Source organism: Mytilus edulis, chromosome 5 (genome assembly GCF_963676685.1).
Source record: "Mytilus edulis chromosome 5, xbMytEdul2.2, whole genome shotgun sequence".
NCBI lineage: Eukaryota > Metazoa > Mollusca > Bivalvia > Mytilida > Mytilidae > Mytilus > Mytilus edulis.
Genome location: NC_092348.1, coordinates 79,416,618 through 79,435,636, shown reverse-complemented (window position 1 = coordinate 79,435,636; position 19,019 = coordinate 79,416,618). Strand labels below are relative to the sequence as shown.

Genomic DNA, 19,019 nt, shown 5'->3' with positions numbered 1-19,019 from the left:
ATATTGCAGTGACTATCAAAAGATTTTTTGAATAGAAGTTCATGATATTTTATTTTCTTCGTTAGGTGCTGATGGACTTCATTGGCTCACAGTCAAGTGCAACTGAGTTTTTTACTGTTAGGGGTGCAACAATGGAGATGGCACTAGAGTCGTCTTTGTCAGGCAAGCCATTGTCACACTTTGGGATAACTGGCCCAACGGTGCTAAATTCTGTCTGGATGACAGAAAGCGAGGTAAGAAAACTGAAGTTATATATTTGTACCCTTTTCATTTTAGTGTACTGCTTTATTATGTCCCAACCATGTACAGGATGTGACATATAGTGTTACCCTTGTCCATAAGTCAGTCCGTACATAACACTTTGGTTAAGGTCCATATCTCAGAAAGTAGACATGGTATAGTTATGGTACTTCACCTGTGGAAGTGTCATGGGTAGTGTGCCACGGTTCAGAAACTCTCAGGTCACTTTGACCTACATTTTATGCTTCATTGACTCTGGTTCAGTTCTTTTGAGTTGAGTTTATATCTGGGAAAGTACAATCTATGGGAGGGACATCTACAGGGTGCTGAATGGGACTTGCACTTTTTGTAATCAAAATCAATTTTGTGTTTACAAAATTCAAATCTGTCATTACAAAACCATTTTCGTCTTGCAAAACTATGTGATTCAGACTTGTTTTATGAGAACTTCAATTTTGTAATGATAAAAATTCTTTTTGTAGACAAAATTCTCTTTTGTAGATAAAATTCATTGTTTGAGAAACAAAATCAACTTTTGTGAGACAAAGATATACTTTTTTTGAGACAAATTTTGTCTCAACAAAATAGATTTTTGAGAGTCAAAATTCATTTTTGTTGAGACAAAATTCATTTTTGTGAAACAAAATTCACAAAAATGAATTTTGTCTCACAAAAGTCAATTTTGTCTCAACAAAAATGAGACTTGTTGAGACAAAATTGACTTTTGTTGAGACAAAATTGATTTTTGTGAGACAAAATTGACTTTTGTGAGACAAAATTGACTTTTGTGAGACAAAATTGATTTTTGTGAGACAAAATTGACTTTTGTGAGACAAAATTCATTTTTGTGAAACAAAAGTGACTTTTGTCTCAACAAAATTGAGTTTTGTGAAACAAAATTCATTTTTGTGAGACAAAATTAATTTTTGTTGAGACAAAATTGACTTTTGTGAGACAAAATCCATTTTTGTGAGACAAAATTGACTTTTGTTGAGACAAAATTCATTTTTGTGAGACAAAATTCATTTTTGTTGAGACAAAATTGACTTTTGTGAGACAAAATTCATTTTTGTGAGACAAAATTGACTTTTGTTGAGACACAATTGATTTTTGTGAGACAAAATTGATTTTTGTGAGACAAAATTGATTTTTGTGAGACAAAATTCATTTTTGTTGACAAAATTGACTTTTGTGAGACAAAATTAACTTTTGTTGAGACAAAATTGATTTTTGTGAGACAAAATTGATTTTTGTAAGACAAAATTCATTTTTGTGAAACAAAAGTGACTTTTGTCTCAACAAAATTGAGTTTTTTGAAACAAAATTCATTTTTGTGAGACAAAATTCATTTTTGTGAGACAAAATTCATTTTTGTTGAGACAAAATTGATTTTTGTGAGACAAAATTGACTTTTGTGAGACAAAATTGACTTTTGTTGAGACAAAATTGATTTTTGTGAGACAAAATTCATTTTTGTTGAGACAAAATTGACTTTTGTGAGACAAAATTGACTTTTGTTGAGACAAAATTGATTTTTGTAAGACAAAATTCATTTTTGTGAAACAAAAGTGACTTTTGTCTCAACAAAATTGAGTTTTGTGAAACAAAATTCATTTTTGTGAGACAAAATTCATTTTTGTTGAGACAAAATTGACTTTTGTGAGACAAAATTCATTTTTGTGAGACAAAATTGACTTTTGTGAGACAAAATTGACTTTTGTTGAGACAAAATTGATTTTTGTAAGACAAAATTCATTTTTGTGAAACAAAAGTGACTTTTGTCTCAACAAAATTGAGTTTTGTGAAACAAAATTCATTTTTGTGAGACAAAATTCATTTTTGTTGAGACAAAATTGACTTTTGTGAGACAAAATTCATTTTTGTGAGACAAAATTGACTTTTGTTGAGACAAAATTGATTTTTGTGAGACAAAATTGATTTTTGTGAGACAAAATTGATTTTTGTGAGACAAAATTGACTTTTGTGAGACAAAATTGACTTTTGTGAGACAAAATTGACTTTTGTCTCAACAAAATTAACAAAATTGACTTTTGTCTCAACAAAATTGACTTTTGTGAGACAAAATTCATTTTTGTTGAGACAAAATTCATTTTTGTTTCAATTTTGTCTCACAAAAGTTGATTTTGTATGCAAATTAGTTCACAGAATCCAAACTTAACTAATTTTCGTTCAAAAATGACTTTTGTAGCCCATTTATCAAATACGGTAAGGCCTAAAAAAAAAAAGATCTGTGTTACCGGTAACATCATCTTGAAAAATAGGTCAGTAGGTCTCTAAATTTTTATTTCTGATATTTTTTTTTTTTACATTGTTAATGAAATCTGGAAAATTATCATGGTTTTTCTCCAAGGATGGGTCTGTAATTAGTTTCAAATACCCAAAGTGCAGCCATTTGCAATGTTTTTGAAGCACCTGGTGTGCAAATTTCTTGGATTTAACCTATTTGGAATACCTTTTTAACATTAATAAAATGGTTTACTGGCTTTCTGTGACAATAGAGGCAAGGTAAATAAATTATTATGTTGATTAACAGAAGCCTGTGTCAAAAACAGGGTCGGTTGATACCTTTTTTGTTTTGATTAATCTAATAAAATAATTAGGGTCAGGGCTTAAAAACAGGGTCAGTTGGGTTACTGGAAACTTAGATTTTTTTGTCTGCCTAACAATAGTCAAGTCTGTGATACAAAATTGATTTTTTTCATGACAAAAGAAACTTTTGTCCACTGAAAGATAATTTTGTATGACAAAATTTAAATTTGTAGTATACTACAATTTTTATTAAACAGAACTCATTTTTGTTGAACAAAACTCACTTTTGTCCATAAAAATTTGAATTTTGAGTACAAAACCACAAGAGTCCTTTTCGGCATCCCAAAACATCTGGTTTTACACACACATTTTCTAGTTGGCAATGCTTTATCACTGCCTCACTACAACTATAAAAGTTTTTCTAGTCGCTTTCCACAAAGCAAGTTTTAATCATTTCTTCAGTTTACTGATGATATTAGTAGCTTTTAAATGAAAGTATATTTAACAGTGTGTGTATACGCTCGTCTTTTAGAAGGGACGTATTATGGTATACCATTGTCCGTCATCCGTTGTCCGCACTTCGGACAATAACTGAAAAACACTTTCACCAATTTCCATGAAACTTAAGTGAATTATTTATTTCTGTTGACGTCAGCTCCCTTTCGTTTTTTTTTTATTTCAGATTTTAAAGTCATAAGAAACGAGTGACCGATGAAAAATAATGTTCTTCCAATTCTTGAACCAATGCATACAAACATCATAAACTTAGTCTTCTGTGCTCGAATTTATCACTTTTTTCGTGTAAATTTCGTATAATCGTCAATTTTTTTTTCAATCGGTCAGTGTTGTTGTGAAAATATGGCAGGTAATTAAAGTTCGTGTTTTGAAGCCGAAGTTTAACGATTGTCACATGTTTGTCAACAATTGACGAAAAATAAACAAAAAAGCATGGAAATTGAGCACGTGTTTAACATGTATATTCAGATAATAGTTTATTTTAAGGACATCCATGCGTATTGTGGTCACCGGATTTTTACGAGATGGGTCACACTGAGGTCACCTTGCATACGGATAATATGTCGGGGGAATTGCTTGCTGGAAGGAAGCAATTCCAATAAGTAAACTTTTTCTAAATATGAATAAATTAAAGAATTTTCTTCAGAAAAAAGTATATGTACATAAGTTTTATAATGAGAACTATCCATTGAGTTATAAAAAACATATGCATTATTATTTTTTTATTTGAGGTTTCTTATGACTTTTAGTTTTGGATTAATGGGGCTTTATTCATAAAAAAAGGGGGATTTTTAACACTTTGAACAATAACTCAAAAAGGCTTTCACCAATGTCCATGAAACTTTGATGAGTTGTTTATATCTGTTGATTTAAGCTCCCTTTCAATTTTTATAAATTTCAGATTTTACATTTCCGTGTTATGAATTTTTATGCTTAAAAAGGGGGGGATTTTCCAATTTTGGACAATAACTAACACTTTCACAAAATTTTATGCAACTTTGTTAAATTGTTTATATCTATTGACATAAGCTCCCTTTCCATTTTTATAAATTTTAGATTTTACGTTTTCTTAAGAAATGAATTTTTATACTTATAAAAAGGGTATTTTATGCAACTTTGGTGAATAGCCTTAAGGTGGTACCTAACACCTGAACTAAAATTAATTTGGCTCGTTTAATTTTCTTAAAATTTTGACAAAGTATTTACTTTGACCCTTTGACAAAAATATAAAAAAATCAAAAAAATTGAACCAACCGTTTAATCAGAAAAATTACACTGATTACAGATTATATAGCAGTTTGACAAACACTCATTTTGATCATTGAGAAGCTTAATATTCCCTTAAGAACACAACGTCATTTAAACGTTCTGCTGAGTTATCTCCCTGTAGTGTTAGGTACCACCTTAATAGTGCCAAATTTTTTGTGCATTTTTATTTATTATTTTTTTTTTTGGGGGGGGGTATTTGACAGGGCTCACACTATTTCTAGTTGATCATATAAATTCATTTAAAGCATAAAAGACAAGTTAAAAGAGCTACGGGCGTATCATGCGCTAAAGCGCAGCCCTTTATTTTATATTGTTGCACTATTTTTTTTTTAGACAGCTGATAATGGTGAGCAGACATTTGCTGATACTCCAACTATTGGTAGTGCTTCTACTATTGAGACTATGAAGGTACTTAAACCTAGTAGATGTCGAGATATTTACAATAGATTGCAGCAATCTGAATAAATTCTTATTTCTTCACAATTCAAGATTTGATAACTTAAATAATAGAAAAATTAATCGAAATGGGAATTTGTCAAACTCAAAGGGACAACAACCCATCCAGCGAGTAAGAATAAATCACAGGAAGACACATCGGTCTTCAATGAATAGTGAGAAACCATCACACCAAGAGGTAGGACGTAGCCGGCCCTGAAACCTTTATGTAAACTGGTTCAGTGAAATGGGCTTCTTTCTAGACTTCACATACCTGCCAACTTTTGAAAATGCCCATGGGGGTTTTAGTGCGCGACAACAATTTCAAAGGTTGCAATTCTTTGCGATGACTATTTTGCGCGTGCTGTTTTGTGGTCTAGAAAAAGTGTCATATTTGTAAGATGAGCGTACATGCCTTTTTCTTAAGTTTATTTGCATGATTCTAGTTGTCGAGCCTGCAACTTTTGTTGCAGAAAGCTCGACATAGGGATAGTGATCCGGCGGCGGCGGCTACGGCGGCGGCGGCGGCGGCGGCGGCGGTGTTAGCTCACTTCTTAAAAGCTATATATTTTAGAAGGTGGAAGACCTGGATGCTTCATATTTTGTATATAGATGCCTCATGTTACGAAGTTTCCGTCAGTCACATGTCCATTGTCCTTGACCTCATTTTTATGGTTCAGTGACCACTTGAAAAAAAAGTTCAGATTTTTTGTAATGTTAAATTTTCTCTTACTGTAAGTAATAGGATAACTATATTTAGTATGTGCGTACCCTGCAAGGTCCTCATGCCCATCAGACAGTTTTCAGTTGACCTCGACCTCATTTCATGGATCAGTGAACAAGGTTAAGTTTTGGTGGTCAAGTCCATATCTCAGATACTATAAGCAATAGGTCTAGTATATTCGGTGTATGGAAGGACTGTAAGGTGTACATGTCCAACTGGCAGGTGTCATCTGACCTTGACCTCATTTTAATGGTTCAGTGGTTATAGTTAAGTTTTTGTGTTTTGGTCTGTTTTTCTCATACATTATGCAATAGGTTTACTATATTTGTTGTATGGAATGATTGTAAGGTGTACATGTCTAGCGGGCAGATGTCATCTGACCTTGACCTCATTTTCATGGTTCAGTGGTAATAGTTAAGTTTTTGTGTTTTGGTCTGTTTTTCTCATACTTTATGCAATAGGTTTACTATATTTGTTGTATGGAATAATTGTAAAGTGTACATGTCTAGCGGGCAGATGTCATCTGACCTTGACCTCATTTTCATGGTTCAGTGGTCAAAGTTAAGTTTTTGATTTTTGTTCTTTTTATCTAATACTATATGTCGTAGGTCAACTTTATTTGGTGTAGGGAAATATTTAATGATCTATATGTCAGTCGTGCAGGTTTTATTTGACCTTGATCTGGTTTTCACGGTTCATTGCTCAGTGTTCAGTTTTTGTGTTTTGGTCTATTTTCTTAAACTATAAGCAATAGGTCAACTATATTTGTTGTATGGAAGCATTGTTAGCTGTACATGTCTGCCTGGCATATGGTTCAACTGACCTTGACCTCATTTTCATGGTTCATGTTAAGTTTATGTGACAGTCGTAATAAAGCTTTATATTTAGGAGTATCAACATAATATCAATGATTAGTAAAGAAGGCGAGACATTTCAGTGTCTGCACTCTTGTTATTATATCAGTAGAAAATATGAACATGTAGCTGTAAGACCAGGAATTATTTTCATGTGTAAGAATACTAAATAGTTGTTGACTTTTCCAATTTAAAATTATACACAAAGACGGACCAGCTTTATCAGGTTGGGAACAACACCTAGGGATACCCCCTCAATGTTAGGACATTAAAAACCACTTTTTTTTCAGTACAAATGAGTACATGTAGATCATAAGATGTATAGTTCTTTGGGAAAAGTGTCTTCAAGTAATATGAATGTGTGCTCATTTGTACTTAAAAAGTGGTTTTTAATACCCTAACATTGAGGGGGTATCCCTAGGTGTTGTTCCCAACCTGATAGACCACAAAACAGCACGTGCAAAATAGTCATCGCAAAGAATTGCAACCTTTGAAATTGTTGTCGCGCGCTAAAACCCCCATGGGCATTTTCAAAAGTTGGCAGGTATGTTATCACAAAAAAAGATCAAAGGAAGAATCCACAAAATTGCGATAAATATTGTTATTCTTCTTTTCAGGCCACAATTTTTTCTCACAGGCAGAGTTCTGCCTGAACAGTTAAGATTGAAACTTATTTTGGTCAAAAAAGCTGTCATTGTCGTGAAAGCTGTCAAAACGCGTTAAAATGTTTTTAAAAAAATGGTCATTTATCTCCAAAACTGTTAAGCAGAATATGATGAAACTATGTATAATTGTTCAATAGGCTATGAAGGTGGAATTGATGGGAAAAAATAGTAAGAATTGTTGATATTTTGGCAACCATTTCGAAAGATGGGCTACAGATGGCTACAAACTCAACATTGTCTTTTTTCAACAAAAATTGATGTTTTGGCTAATTTTATGATTGTGAACAACATGCAGCCATCAAAAATGACCAGTGGCAACATCAACTATAGCTTGCAATTCTAGTTATGTTTTACATTGTTGCAAATTCAAATATAATATTAAGTCATATATTAAGTCATTATGACAGATAAATGTAATAAAAATTTATTAATTTACTTTTGTTGGGGCACTTTAGGGCTTGGTACATGGTGTGGATTGAAGACCATGGGGTGACCCCTGGATGAAAGTGTTTTTTTTTTTTTTGTGATTGATTCTGTATTCACTTATTTACTCCATATCATTTAATTTTCTCACATAATATTTAGAACATAGCACATAAGCAACTACTTTTCAGGAGCCTAGAAAAATAGATGATCTCATTGAAGCATGCAGTTTGAAGCTTGATCCGAACATATCAATTATCTCAATCCTGCGTGAAGATGCTATTGACACCCTTCTTGTGGAAGTTGCCCGTTTTAAGCCTGGATCAAGGTTACATATTGAGTTTGAGGCGGAGGATGGCTGTGATGGTGGAGGGTTATTGAGAGAGCTTAACAGCCTTGTCTTGAAACAGTGGGAGAAATCTTCTCTCAGCAATGGTAAGAGAAGAACTGGTTCCAAAATCCTCAACTTCAGGTTGATATTCTTCTTTTGACCTTTTTAACTGTATTATAGCATATTAATAGACCTTTTTAACTGCATTATAGCATATTAAAAGACCTTTTTTAACTGCATTATAGCATATTAATAGACCTTTTTAACTGCATCATAGCATATTAATAGACCTTTTTAACTGCATCATAGCATATTAATAGACCTTTTTAACTGCATCATAGCATATTAATAGACCTTTTTAACTGCATCATAGCATATTAATAGACCTTTTTAACTGCATCATAGCATATTAATAGGCCTTTTTAACTGCATTATAGCATATTATATAGACCTTTTTAACTGCATCATAGCATATTATATAGACCTTTTTAACTGCATTGTAGCATATTATATAGACCTTTTTAACTGCATTATAAAATTGAGAATGGAAATGGGGAATGTATCAAAGAGACAACAACCCGACATTTTATCATCAAAATTATGGTTTTTAGTAGAGTTAACCAAGTCAAATAGACATATACTCCATAATGTTTCCTCCCATTTTCCTCAGCATCTGTAAATCACAGCTGCAATGCAACGCAGGTGCAGAAATCCATTGGTCTTGTTTAAGCATAGATGACTACATGAACCTATGAAATCAGTACCTGCTTACTCAGAAAAACATCTAATATTCTTTCTGAAATTAAGCAAAGAGTCTGCTTATTTATAGAGTTAAGCAAGTAGCTTCAATAATTTGTCCTTAAAGCATATAAATGATGCCATGATTTTTTTTTGGACATTAGCTTCTGGTAGCGGTTTCTCCATAAATGCTTCTGCCTTAGACAACCAGGACTTTCAGACCCTTGGACGCTATGTTGGTAGTACAGTTGCCCAGGTATAGTTCTTTTCAATACGACTTTGATATGTTGGTACTTCTTGATTTATAGGACATGAGTTGAATAACATTTCATTATTTATGCCCAATGAAGTATAGTTCTTTGTAAGAAGAATTGGATAGTCCTTTGAATTGCTATAAATAAACATGAATAAAAAATTCAACTTGGCTCTCCAACATGTCTTAGTTTTGGGTAATACTGTGGATTCATTTATTTTTGTGTGTATTAATTTTTGTGGATCGCTGAAAATATGCATATTCATGGATCTTAGATTTCATGGTTTTGCCAATCTCTGTTTACAAAGCCTATTGAAAATATGATAGTCACTGGACATTTGAATTTCGAATTTGTGGTTCACGAAACCCACGAAAATTGGTATCCAACGAACAATAAAGATTCCACAGTAAACATTTTTCCAATTATCATTTCAGCAAGCTTTAGAATTGATGTAACTTTGTTGTCATTCAGCAACCTAACTTCTGACTGTCAATGCCTCTGATATGTGACTTAGATAACCCTGATGCTGAAAGTCGAGCAGCATCATACTCAGGGTCATGCATTCATTTTACAAGCAGTATGAAGATGAATTATTTTTTTAACAGTAATGTGCTGTTATCATACTTGACAATTTCATTAATATCAGTTAATAAGAAATTCAGAGACATCATGACTAAATAAATGTGGCACTCAGAGAACAGAATTTTGAGGAAACTGGTAAGAGATTTATTAATAATCTGCAGAGTTTTGTATTTCATCATTTTGAACAATAATACTAGGAACTTGTAGGAGGTATACAAAAATTATTGTATAGAATAAGAATTTGGGCAGGATAGTCAGAAACCAATTATAACACTATCCTAGGGGTTAGTACATGTTTGTACTTCATGTGTTTAGCACTGCACTACAAGGCTAACATTCTATACTACTAATTTTAGGGCACAGTTGGCTTGCCTGTATTTACAGAGCCTTTAGCTAAGTTTATTATTAAAGGCAGTCTAGGAGAAGTGACAAAGCAACACTTTGAAACAAAGGAGCAGCAACAGTTAGCAGAAAAGGTAAAGAGGGGGTATATAAAGAATTTTTTTAGATTCTATTGTAATTACTTTCTGTATAGGTAAGAAGTTCTGACGTGGTAATTATAAGGGTAAATATTTCTTCTTTAAAATGTTTCACAGTGGTTACTTGTTCTTGTGAGAGAAAAAGTTTTTTCAGAGGTCACAAAGTAATATCTCTTTGGTTCCCACATTCTGGTAGATTTTGAACAGCTCTGATATAAATATCCACATTCTTTCCAGATTTTCATATAAAATACTTTTTTTTTTGGAAAGTGTCATTCTTTACACCAACTGGCTACAACCATTCTTGGAAGGCTGTTAATTTATAATTGGAGGTATTAGTATTTACATTCTAATGTTACCATGGTCTTTTTACAGGTTCTGAATTGCAAATTAGATGAGATAGATGACATTGTGGATAGGCTTTCAATTGGTTGTTCGAAGCCTTCCTCAGCCCTGTGTGAGGCTGACAGAAAATGCTGGCTCCGAGGCCTCTACAGGAGAGATGTGCTGTCCATGCAGTTGCCTGCCATCATGGATTTTCAGAGAGGCAAGTTTGTTAGTGAGATTTATATATATGGTCTAGCATGACGGCTGCAGTGCAGGCGATTTGGTGTCACGATATCACAGTAGCATGGGTTCGAATCCCGGCGAGGGAAGAACCAAAAATTTGCAAAAGCAAATTAACAGATCTAACATTGTTAGGTTGATGTTTAGACGAGTTGTATATATATATATGTGTATACAACTCGTCTAAACATCAACCCAACAATGTTAGATCTGTGAGTTTGCTTTCGCAAATTTTTTTGTTCTTCCCTCGCCGGGATTCGAACCCATGCTACTGAGATACCATGACACCACAACGCCTGAATTGCAGCCGTCCTGCTAGACCACACAACCACCTGGGCTTCACAATAATAAAGCTTTCGATGGCCATGTGTTACCTTTCCTCATCAGTTTTAATCTAGCTGCGTACTACAGTACATGATATATAAGGCATGGAGAGGAGATGCATGGATATACATATGTGTATATATATAACTGATGTGGAAAGTTAACACCTGGCCACTGAAAGCTTCATTTTTATGAAGCCTAGATGTTCATGAGGTCTAGCGGGACGGCTGCAGTGCAGGCGATTTGGTGTCACCATATCTCGGTATCATGGGTTCGAATCCCATCGAAGGAAGAACAAAAAAATTGTGAAAGCAAATTTACAGATCTAACATTGTTAGGTTGATGTTTAAACGAGTTGTATATTTTCAGATATATATATAGGGTGGAGAAGTCTTAACTTGTATATATATATTATATAGGCGTAAAAAATAATTTTCACATGTGCAGATGTATATATTCATTAAATAAAATAGTGAAATAAGTTAAAAAGTTAAGTTGAATGGAACTGTTAACTATTAACTTATTTTACTATTTTATTTAATGATATATATATTGTGTACATGTTGTATCTACTTTAGTCTCCTGAGGTAGATTCATGGTATACTGCCATCTTGGATTGTACAATCACAGTACAAAATCGGTCTAGTTATTTGCCTAAATCTGCAAATATGGAGACAGATTTGCAATTCAATGGGTTAGAATGTTTTTTTCTATTTAAAGGAAATTTGTAAATTAATTGTATTGTACAAAATACTTTAACAAATATCATTTTTTGTGGTTTTAAAATCATTTTTTTTTTCAAAATGAGCCATTTAAGGGGAGATAACTCTTTTAGTACAAAATTTATACTGGGCTAATGGGAATTTTTTTATTTTTACTTGTAGCAAGAAATCAAGTTCGGTGACACCATGTTTTCTTTTTATTTTCTTAAAACATATTATGAAACCTTTCTTCTTACAATTTATTTCAAAATTCTTTTTATGCACACTATTTTTTCATGAACAAACTAACCAAATTTTGGCAATTTTCAAAGACTCAAAGCTTGAAAAATAGCACAGTGACCCCTACTTTTTATTAAATTTTTGAAAAGAGCATAGTAAAATCTTCATTTTGGCAAATTATAAAAAAAAAATGTCTCAAATAATATATACTTGTGATCTACCTAGCTGCACAAAAGAATTCACTGAAACTCTCTGAGAGTCTGTCTCCTACTATTTTATATTTTGACATGTTTGATGACTGTGAACTTAGGGGTTTCCCATGGCAAAACATGAACTCCACTATTAAAGCCTATAGGTTGTTCATTTTGCAAATGTCTATGCAACAACTCATAAACTTATCTTCTGATTTCAGTTTTATAAGACCACAAAAAGTTATGTTATGAGGTCTGTGTTTGTTGTTGTCCATTGACTTGAGTCTTTTTCAAATTTCAACACAATGCTCCTCGTGACAATGTGAACACAAAAAAGGGGCCCAAAAGGGTGGAAAATCAAATGCTGTTTAAAAGTAGGGTTGTAATATATCATTGGAAAGGTAATACTTTACTAAAATTCTATTTTTGAGGATCCCAACCTTTTCTGCTGTGCAGAAAGATGTCAAAAGGGTGAAAATCAAAAATTGTTAAAAAGTGGGGTTGTAATATATTAACTTGTAGATTACAAAAATTAAATTTTCAAGGATCCTGACCCTTTCTGCTGAGAAAAAAGGAGCCCCAAAATATTTTTTTTAAAGCAGTGTTGTAATAAATCATAGCAAAAGTATAAAGTTATAGATAATAAAAAGGAAAAATTTGAGGATCTAGACCTCCTTTCCATCGAGAAAAATGGGTCCAGAAGTGTTCTCACTCAGACATCCAGTTGGCATTTGCAGATTATTTCTAAATTTCAGTGTTGTTTTTAGCACACCTGGCCAATAGCCTATGTAAACTTTTGCCATCACTCTGCCTCTTTCTTCCTTTGTCTTAAACTTTTTCAAACGTTAACTCCTCTGAAACTACTAGGTGGAATATGATTAGCCTACTAAACAAAGTTGATAAACTCCCATAACTCCTGTCAAAATAATTGAACAGTGATGATGTTGGAACTTGTCCAAGGTATTAGTGGTAGTAACATGTGGTATAAATTTTATAAAATTCAGTTGAGTAATGTCAGCATGAGAGCTCTTACAAAAGTGTGATAGACAGACAGACACATGGAGGCTAGCATTGCTATGTCCCTGTTCCGCATTACCGCAGGAAAAAAAAAGAAAGCAGGTGGTATGACTAATATTTTATTTATTTTTTCTTTCCAGGTCTGCAACCATTCCTCTCAGTCTGGAAATCAACGCCAGAGGCAGAGGAAGCTGCATTGCATTTTTTGAGCCTTGACCTCATTCCCAAAAAAAACCAGAACGAGTTCTTAGAACTCTTCAAGCTAAATAAGTATGGTGCATGTGGTTCTCAGCTGGCAAGACAAGAGGACAAGGCATATGTCTATTTCAAGTCCTTCCTGAAAGATGCGTTCGCAGGGCTTGCTTTGTGCAAATCAGAATCACCACGTAGCGACTATGAGCCTGCCAAGGAGGATTTGCAAATCTCAGCTGAGGAAGTTTTGCGCTTCTTCACCGGCAGCACCATGGAACCTCCAGGAGGATTTTATAAGCCAATACTCATCCACTTTGATCCCAACTTCAAAAGTCCAAAAATAAGCACCTGTGCGCTGAATGCAACATTCCCCTTAGATTTAAAAGCACAAACTCGAAAAGCTGGGGAACGTTACTGCAAGTGGATGGTAATGGGAGATGGGTTCGGTCTTAGTGACTGAATAGTGAGATCTTAACCTTTACAGCAAAATAATTGCCATTTGATTAAAGAAACTTTATATTATTTTTTGTTACAGATTAACACAAAAAATGTGTTTCGGTTTTTTGATAGATGCTTTTTGGTGTGGAGAAAAAGATAAGTCAATCAATAATCAGTGTAACATCCTTTGATGTATACATATTGTATTACAGTACTCATTGAGTCTCATCAGAGCACTACTTCTGACTATTTGTTGCCATAAGCAAGTAAATGTATTTTAGAAGTCGGTTACAGACTCCACAATTAAAGGTGGCATTAATTCGTTTGAATTTCAGTTGAACAGTTTTTGTTTGTGTTAATTTATGTATGGTGTTTATATATTATGGTTTTCTCGTAAGTATTTCTGATTTACTGCTGAAAATGAAGGCGTAATTTGAAGTTTATTTTTGTCCAGGCCTTTTATAGTCCAGTCAATTGAGCATAAATTTGACCTTAACCTTAAAGTTATTGCAACAGAAGATTTTTTAGTTTTAATCTTTAGCATATTATACCCCAAATATACACAGAAAAAGTCAAACAAGATCTAATTTGTGGAAGACTAAAAAATCACGATTTTAATATTCCTATGGAGATTTGCATTGAAAATGAGAGATTAGTCTGCAAAAAAAAAGGAATATCAATACAAATTGGAACAAAATTATAACTTTACCGTTTCTATTCATCAGAATGTATTGATTCTTGATATTTTAGCCGTCTATATAGAGAATAACAAACAGCTCTAAAAGTGTTTTCATATCTTTAATCAAGCTACAACCAAGATTTCAAAATTCATTAGTTGACCATTTATTAATTTTTTCAACTTGTCATGGTAAAGAATATCAAACTTCATAAAAATAATTAAGCATATATTCTTCTTTTTGGGCTTTAAAGTTTCTTTAAACAAAGAAGTTGCCGAACAAATATAATTTACAGAAATAAACCATACCAAATTTTCACATTATTATTTCAAAATGGTCATAAAGCAACACATTTGCTATTTCTTTAATGAAAAATGTGCAAAAAAAATACCCATAACACTTTGGTTTTGTGCATTTCATGAGCAGAAGATTATATAATATAGTCAAATAGGAACTTATAACCCCGTCAAAGTTTCATACTTTATGTGAATTTTAAGAAAATCAACAAAAAATTGACAACAAAAAAAGACTTGTTTTTAGTTATCTCCCCTTTCCAATGTTAATTTCCATAGGAAATTAAAAATGCTGATTTTGAGCTTTCCTCAAGTTAAATTTTATGGGACTTTTTTCTGTTTATATTTGTGGCTTAATGCTATAGATTAGAACTAAAACATTTTCTGATGCAATTAGTTCGAGGTTAAAGCTTAATTTGACTGGACTAGTATGGTACATTGTCCATTGGTAAACATCTTCATATTGATCAATTGTACATTGTAATCTATTTTTGATGCACTCCACCATCAACTTCCTGTCTTTGCTGGAATTGAGTTTTTTTTCAGTGAATGAGATGTTTTATGGATAACTTTCATCACAAACAAAAAAATAAAATGGAATGATATCAAAATTTGATACATAGCTTCACATTCATCAGTTACATGAAGTAAGCCATTTTAATTTTACCATAAGTAACAAAGTTGCGGAGGGTATAATGTTTTTGACCTGTCCATCTGTCTTTCATCACTCTCTCTGTCCGTCCTTCAGTTCTGTTCTCGTCATCACAACTCCTCTGAAACCACACAACAGAATTTCATGAAACTTTGAAGATAATAAGGATGTAGATGTGCATATCTACAGGAAATTTCGATTCTATTTTTTTTCTAGGAGTAATGCTCTTTAACTTGTAATTTTTGCCTAAATATACTTCTGCAACAGTTTGTCATCGCATTTCCCCTGAAACCACACAACAGAATTACGTGAAACTTTGTAGATGTGCATATTGACAGGAAACCATGATTAAATTTTTTTTCTGGGAGTTATGCCCCTTTAACTTTGAATTTTCGCTGAAATTTAATACTGCAACAGTTTGTCATCACAACTCCTCTGAAACCACACATCAGAATTTCATGAAACTTTGTAGTTAATGAGGACATAATATGTAAATGTGCATATCCACAAGAAATATTTTATCAGTTGACTTTTGTAGAGTTATGAGTCTTTGACCTTAGGAATCTGTGAAGATTTTGTGTGTCCAGTGAGAATATGGGGGCGTGGGGTATGTGAGCATGCTCACAAAGGTTCTCTAACTGCTGTCCAACTTTGAGGGGGGATATACCTAGTAGTGCTAGCACATGACGGGCATCTTTCATGCTTCAGTTATGTTTACATTGCTTTACATTCATTTATGTTTTGATTCAAATTTTAAGAACTATCTGTTATTTAAGAAATAATTTTATTTGTTGGAAATTTTAACATGGCCTTGATATTCCCATTTAAGGTAGTTAATTAAGGATGATAGCCTTGCGCATCCAATCTGCGCAATTTGGAATTATTCATAACCAATATACTTTTGTTATGATTATTGGTACAAAATATCAAAAATAATATATTTGATTTGAAAAATACACGAATCATATTGAATTAATGCTTAATTTGTAAAATTGTACATTTTTTGGATTTTACAAAAAAGGGAAATAATTCGCATATATTGTGCAGGAGTGCCTTTGTTTTACTTCACTTTCCACAAAATATAAGCAATGGACCAATGTATTAATTAGTAATATTTTATAAGCATATTATGTAAGGCTACTATTCTAGAAAGTTCTTTGACTATATAGGTAACAAAATATTTATATTTTTGCAGAAAATTACTTTGAAAGTATTATCTCCCCTTTCCTGCCAAACACAAATTACTATATATTTTATGCTGTAACTTTTGACATATCAATTTTTATGACTCTAATTTGAAGCTATCTATTAAATCAACATATACTTAAAAGTTTGAGGAATATTCTTTGTCCTGTTTGAGAGTTATATCACCTTAGTTGTAAAATTTCGGTATTTCCATATCCAGGGTAAAATCAAGAATTTTAAAGGATGATTTCATTTATGTTAACTGTGACATAGGTTGTCAGAACTTAATTTTGTTCAAAACAAATATTACACCTAAAAACAAAACATGACAAGTGGGTTTATAATTCCACAACCAGTACCCTTGCTCCTTCTTTTCGCTACTAGGACCTTGATTGTTGATTATTAATGCATATGTAAAAGGTAAAAGTCCCAAACATGGTCCATTTTTAAAGCTCTGTATCTTTTAAAGTATATCCCTGACCCCAAAGTTTCTTTGCAAATTTTGATTGCTCATTGAACAAAGTTTTATTATACAAAATCTTGTTCACATTATATGGCAATGATCAAGACCCCCCCCCCCCCCCCCCCAAAAAAAAAAAAAACTACCTTAACCCTGAGCGGTAGTTAGTGGTTAAATAATGAATATAAAGGACCAGGTCATCTTAAAATGACAACAAATTAACTTTTTCAGGAAACAATATCTATATAAACAACACATCTTATTGTAATCCACCACAAACAAAAGTATTAAAATGCGCAGCTACGAAAAGTGGTTTATTGAGCATTTAAACAGAGTTTAGCCATAAAGCAATTACAGCAAATCATATTAGAATGCATTACTCGAAATATCAATCATATCACAATATTATGAGTTACATTAAACTTAAAACTTTTGAATGTATAAATGTTGTTTTGATTATCATTTATGTTTGAAGTTGTTATCTGATGTTTTTTTGAATATGCATTGATTTATAATAATAAACTGTACGGTAATTTCTATGTTGTTGAATTGATTTATATACATTAAATCCTTCAAGGCATAACATTTCCTTGGCTTCAATTTGAGAGTATGGCTGGCAAAGTGAAAAGATTGGTAATCAACAATTACAAAGTTTACCTCTTTATGGAACATCAGTTGAAAGTAAATCATTCAATTGTAAAATATAGTTCATACCCACGGTCCACCCAATTGTAGACAAAAAGCAAATTCTGCTCATGTACCACCCCTAAAGCATACATGATCCGATCATGCATAGTTGCTGAGATATGAACTCAGATGTAAATGTACGGGAAATGTAGGTCACAGTGACATAACTTTGTCTGGATGCAGATGTATCATCCCAATGCATGCACATGCAAGGTCAAAGCATGATCCTATAATGTGAATTGCTGAGATATGAACTTCGATGTAAACTTTAATGTAAATTAAGTAAGTCATTCATTCAAGCGGAAAATGTAGGTCACAACGACTTAATTTTGACTGGATGCTGATGTTTCATCCCTAGCGCATACATGTGCACGCAAGGTTACATGATCCTTCCATTTATAGTTGCTGAGATATGAACTCGGACGTTAACTTGAATGGAGACATAGACGCTTGCACCTTGAGGCGAACAAAAAAAATAACTTGGGCACTGCCAGGCTACGATTACTCTTGAGTAGTAAAAATAAAAAAAATATTAGGATTGATTAGCAGACTAAATGCATACCGGCATGGGTATGCATTGTAGGGAAAGGAATCGAATATTTCTGGGTGTAACAAAAACATAGGTTATGTACAGTTACTTCCTCTTGTTGTTATTCCCATGTACGACAAACTGAGACATAAAATACTGTTGGCTCACTGTGTTGAAATATATAGTTAGTCATTGCAGATAAAGGGTCATCTTCCCAAGTCTAGCGCTGTCGATCCGCTACTCTGAATAACCAAATGAATCCGAAAACCTTCGACTTCGGAAGAGGGTAAAGGGTAAATACATTGTCTATAAAAGTACATTTTCACTCACAAGTAAACACAAATTAAAGAGAATGTTTTTGCACATTTTGGATATGTCGGTAATGTTATCCTTAATAAATGAATTGCAATATTTTACATCTTTATCTTTGTCGTTTTGTATTTCCTACCAGTAATAAATTATATTTTTCTATAAATCTTTCTTTTTTCTGTGATTTTTGTCGAGCCTGCAACTTTTGTTGCAGAAAGCTCGACAAAGGGATAGTGATCCGGCGGCGGTGTTAGCTCACTTCTTAAAAGGTTAATATTTTAGAAGGTGAAAGACCTGGATGCTTCATACTTTGTATATTGATGCCTTATGTTACGAAGTTTCCGTCAGTCAAATGTCCAATGTCCTTGACCTCATTTTCATGGTTCAGTGACCACTTGAAAAAAAGTTCAGAAATTTTGTAATGTTGAATTCTCTATTATTATAAGTAATAGGATAACTATATTTGGTATGTGCGTACTTTGCAAGGTCCTCATGCC

The 19,019-nt window shown here is 32.9% G+C and overlaps 1 protein-coding gene across 2 annotated transcripts in view; it reads left to right on the top strand.

Annotated features, from left to right (window-relative positions):
- Positions 1-17,115, top strand: part of LOC139524534 (uncharacterized) — a 35,004-nt gene extending 17,889 nt beyond the window's left edge. For both annotated transcript variants that reach the window (XM_071319377.1, XM_071319376.1), the window contains exons 10-16: positions 66-233; positions 4,909-4,983; positions 7,868-8,111; positions 8,910-9,001; positions 9,938-10,057; positions 10,436-10,607; positions 13,241-17,115. In XM_071319377.1, coding sequence (XP_071175478.1) covers positions 66-233; positions 4,909-4,983; positions 7,868-8,111; positions 8,910-9,001; positions 9,938-10,057; positions 10,436-10,607; positions 13,241-13,752 — 1,383 coding nt within the window. In that variant the 3' untranslated portion in view covers positions 13,753-17,115. The remainder of the gene's footprint in view (positions 1-65; positions 234-4,908; positions 4,984-7,867; positions 8,112-8,909; positions 9,002-9,937; positions 10,058-10,435; positions 10,608-13,240) is intronic.
- Positions 17,116-19,019: the final 1,904 nt, after the last annotated feature.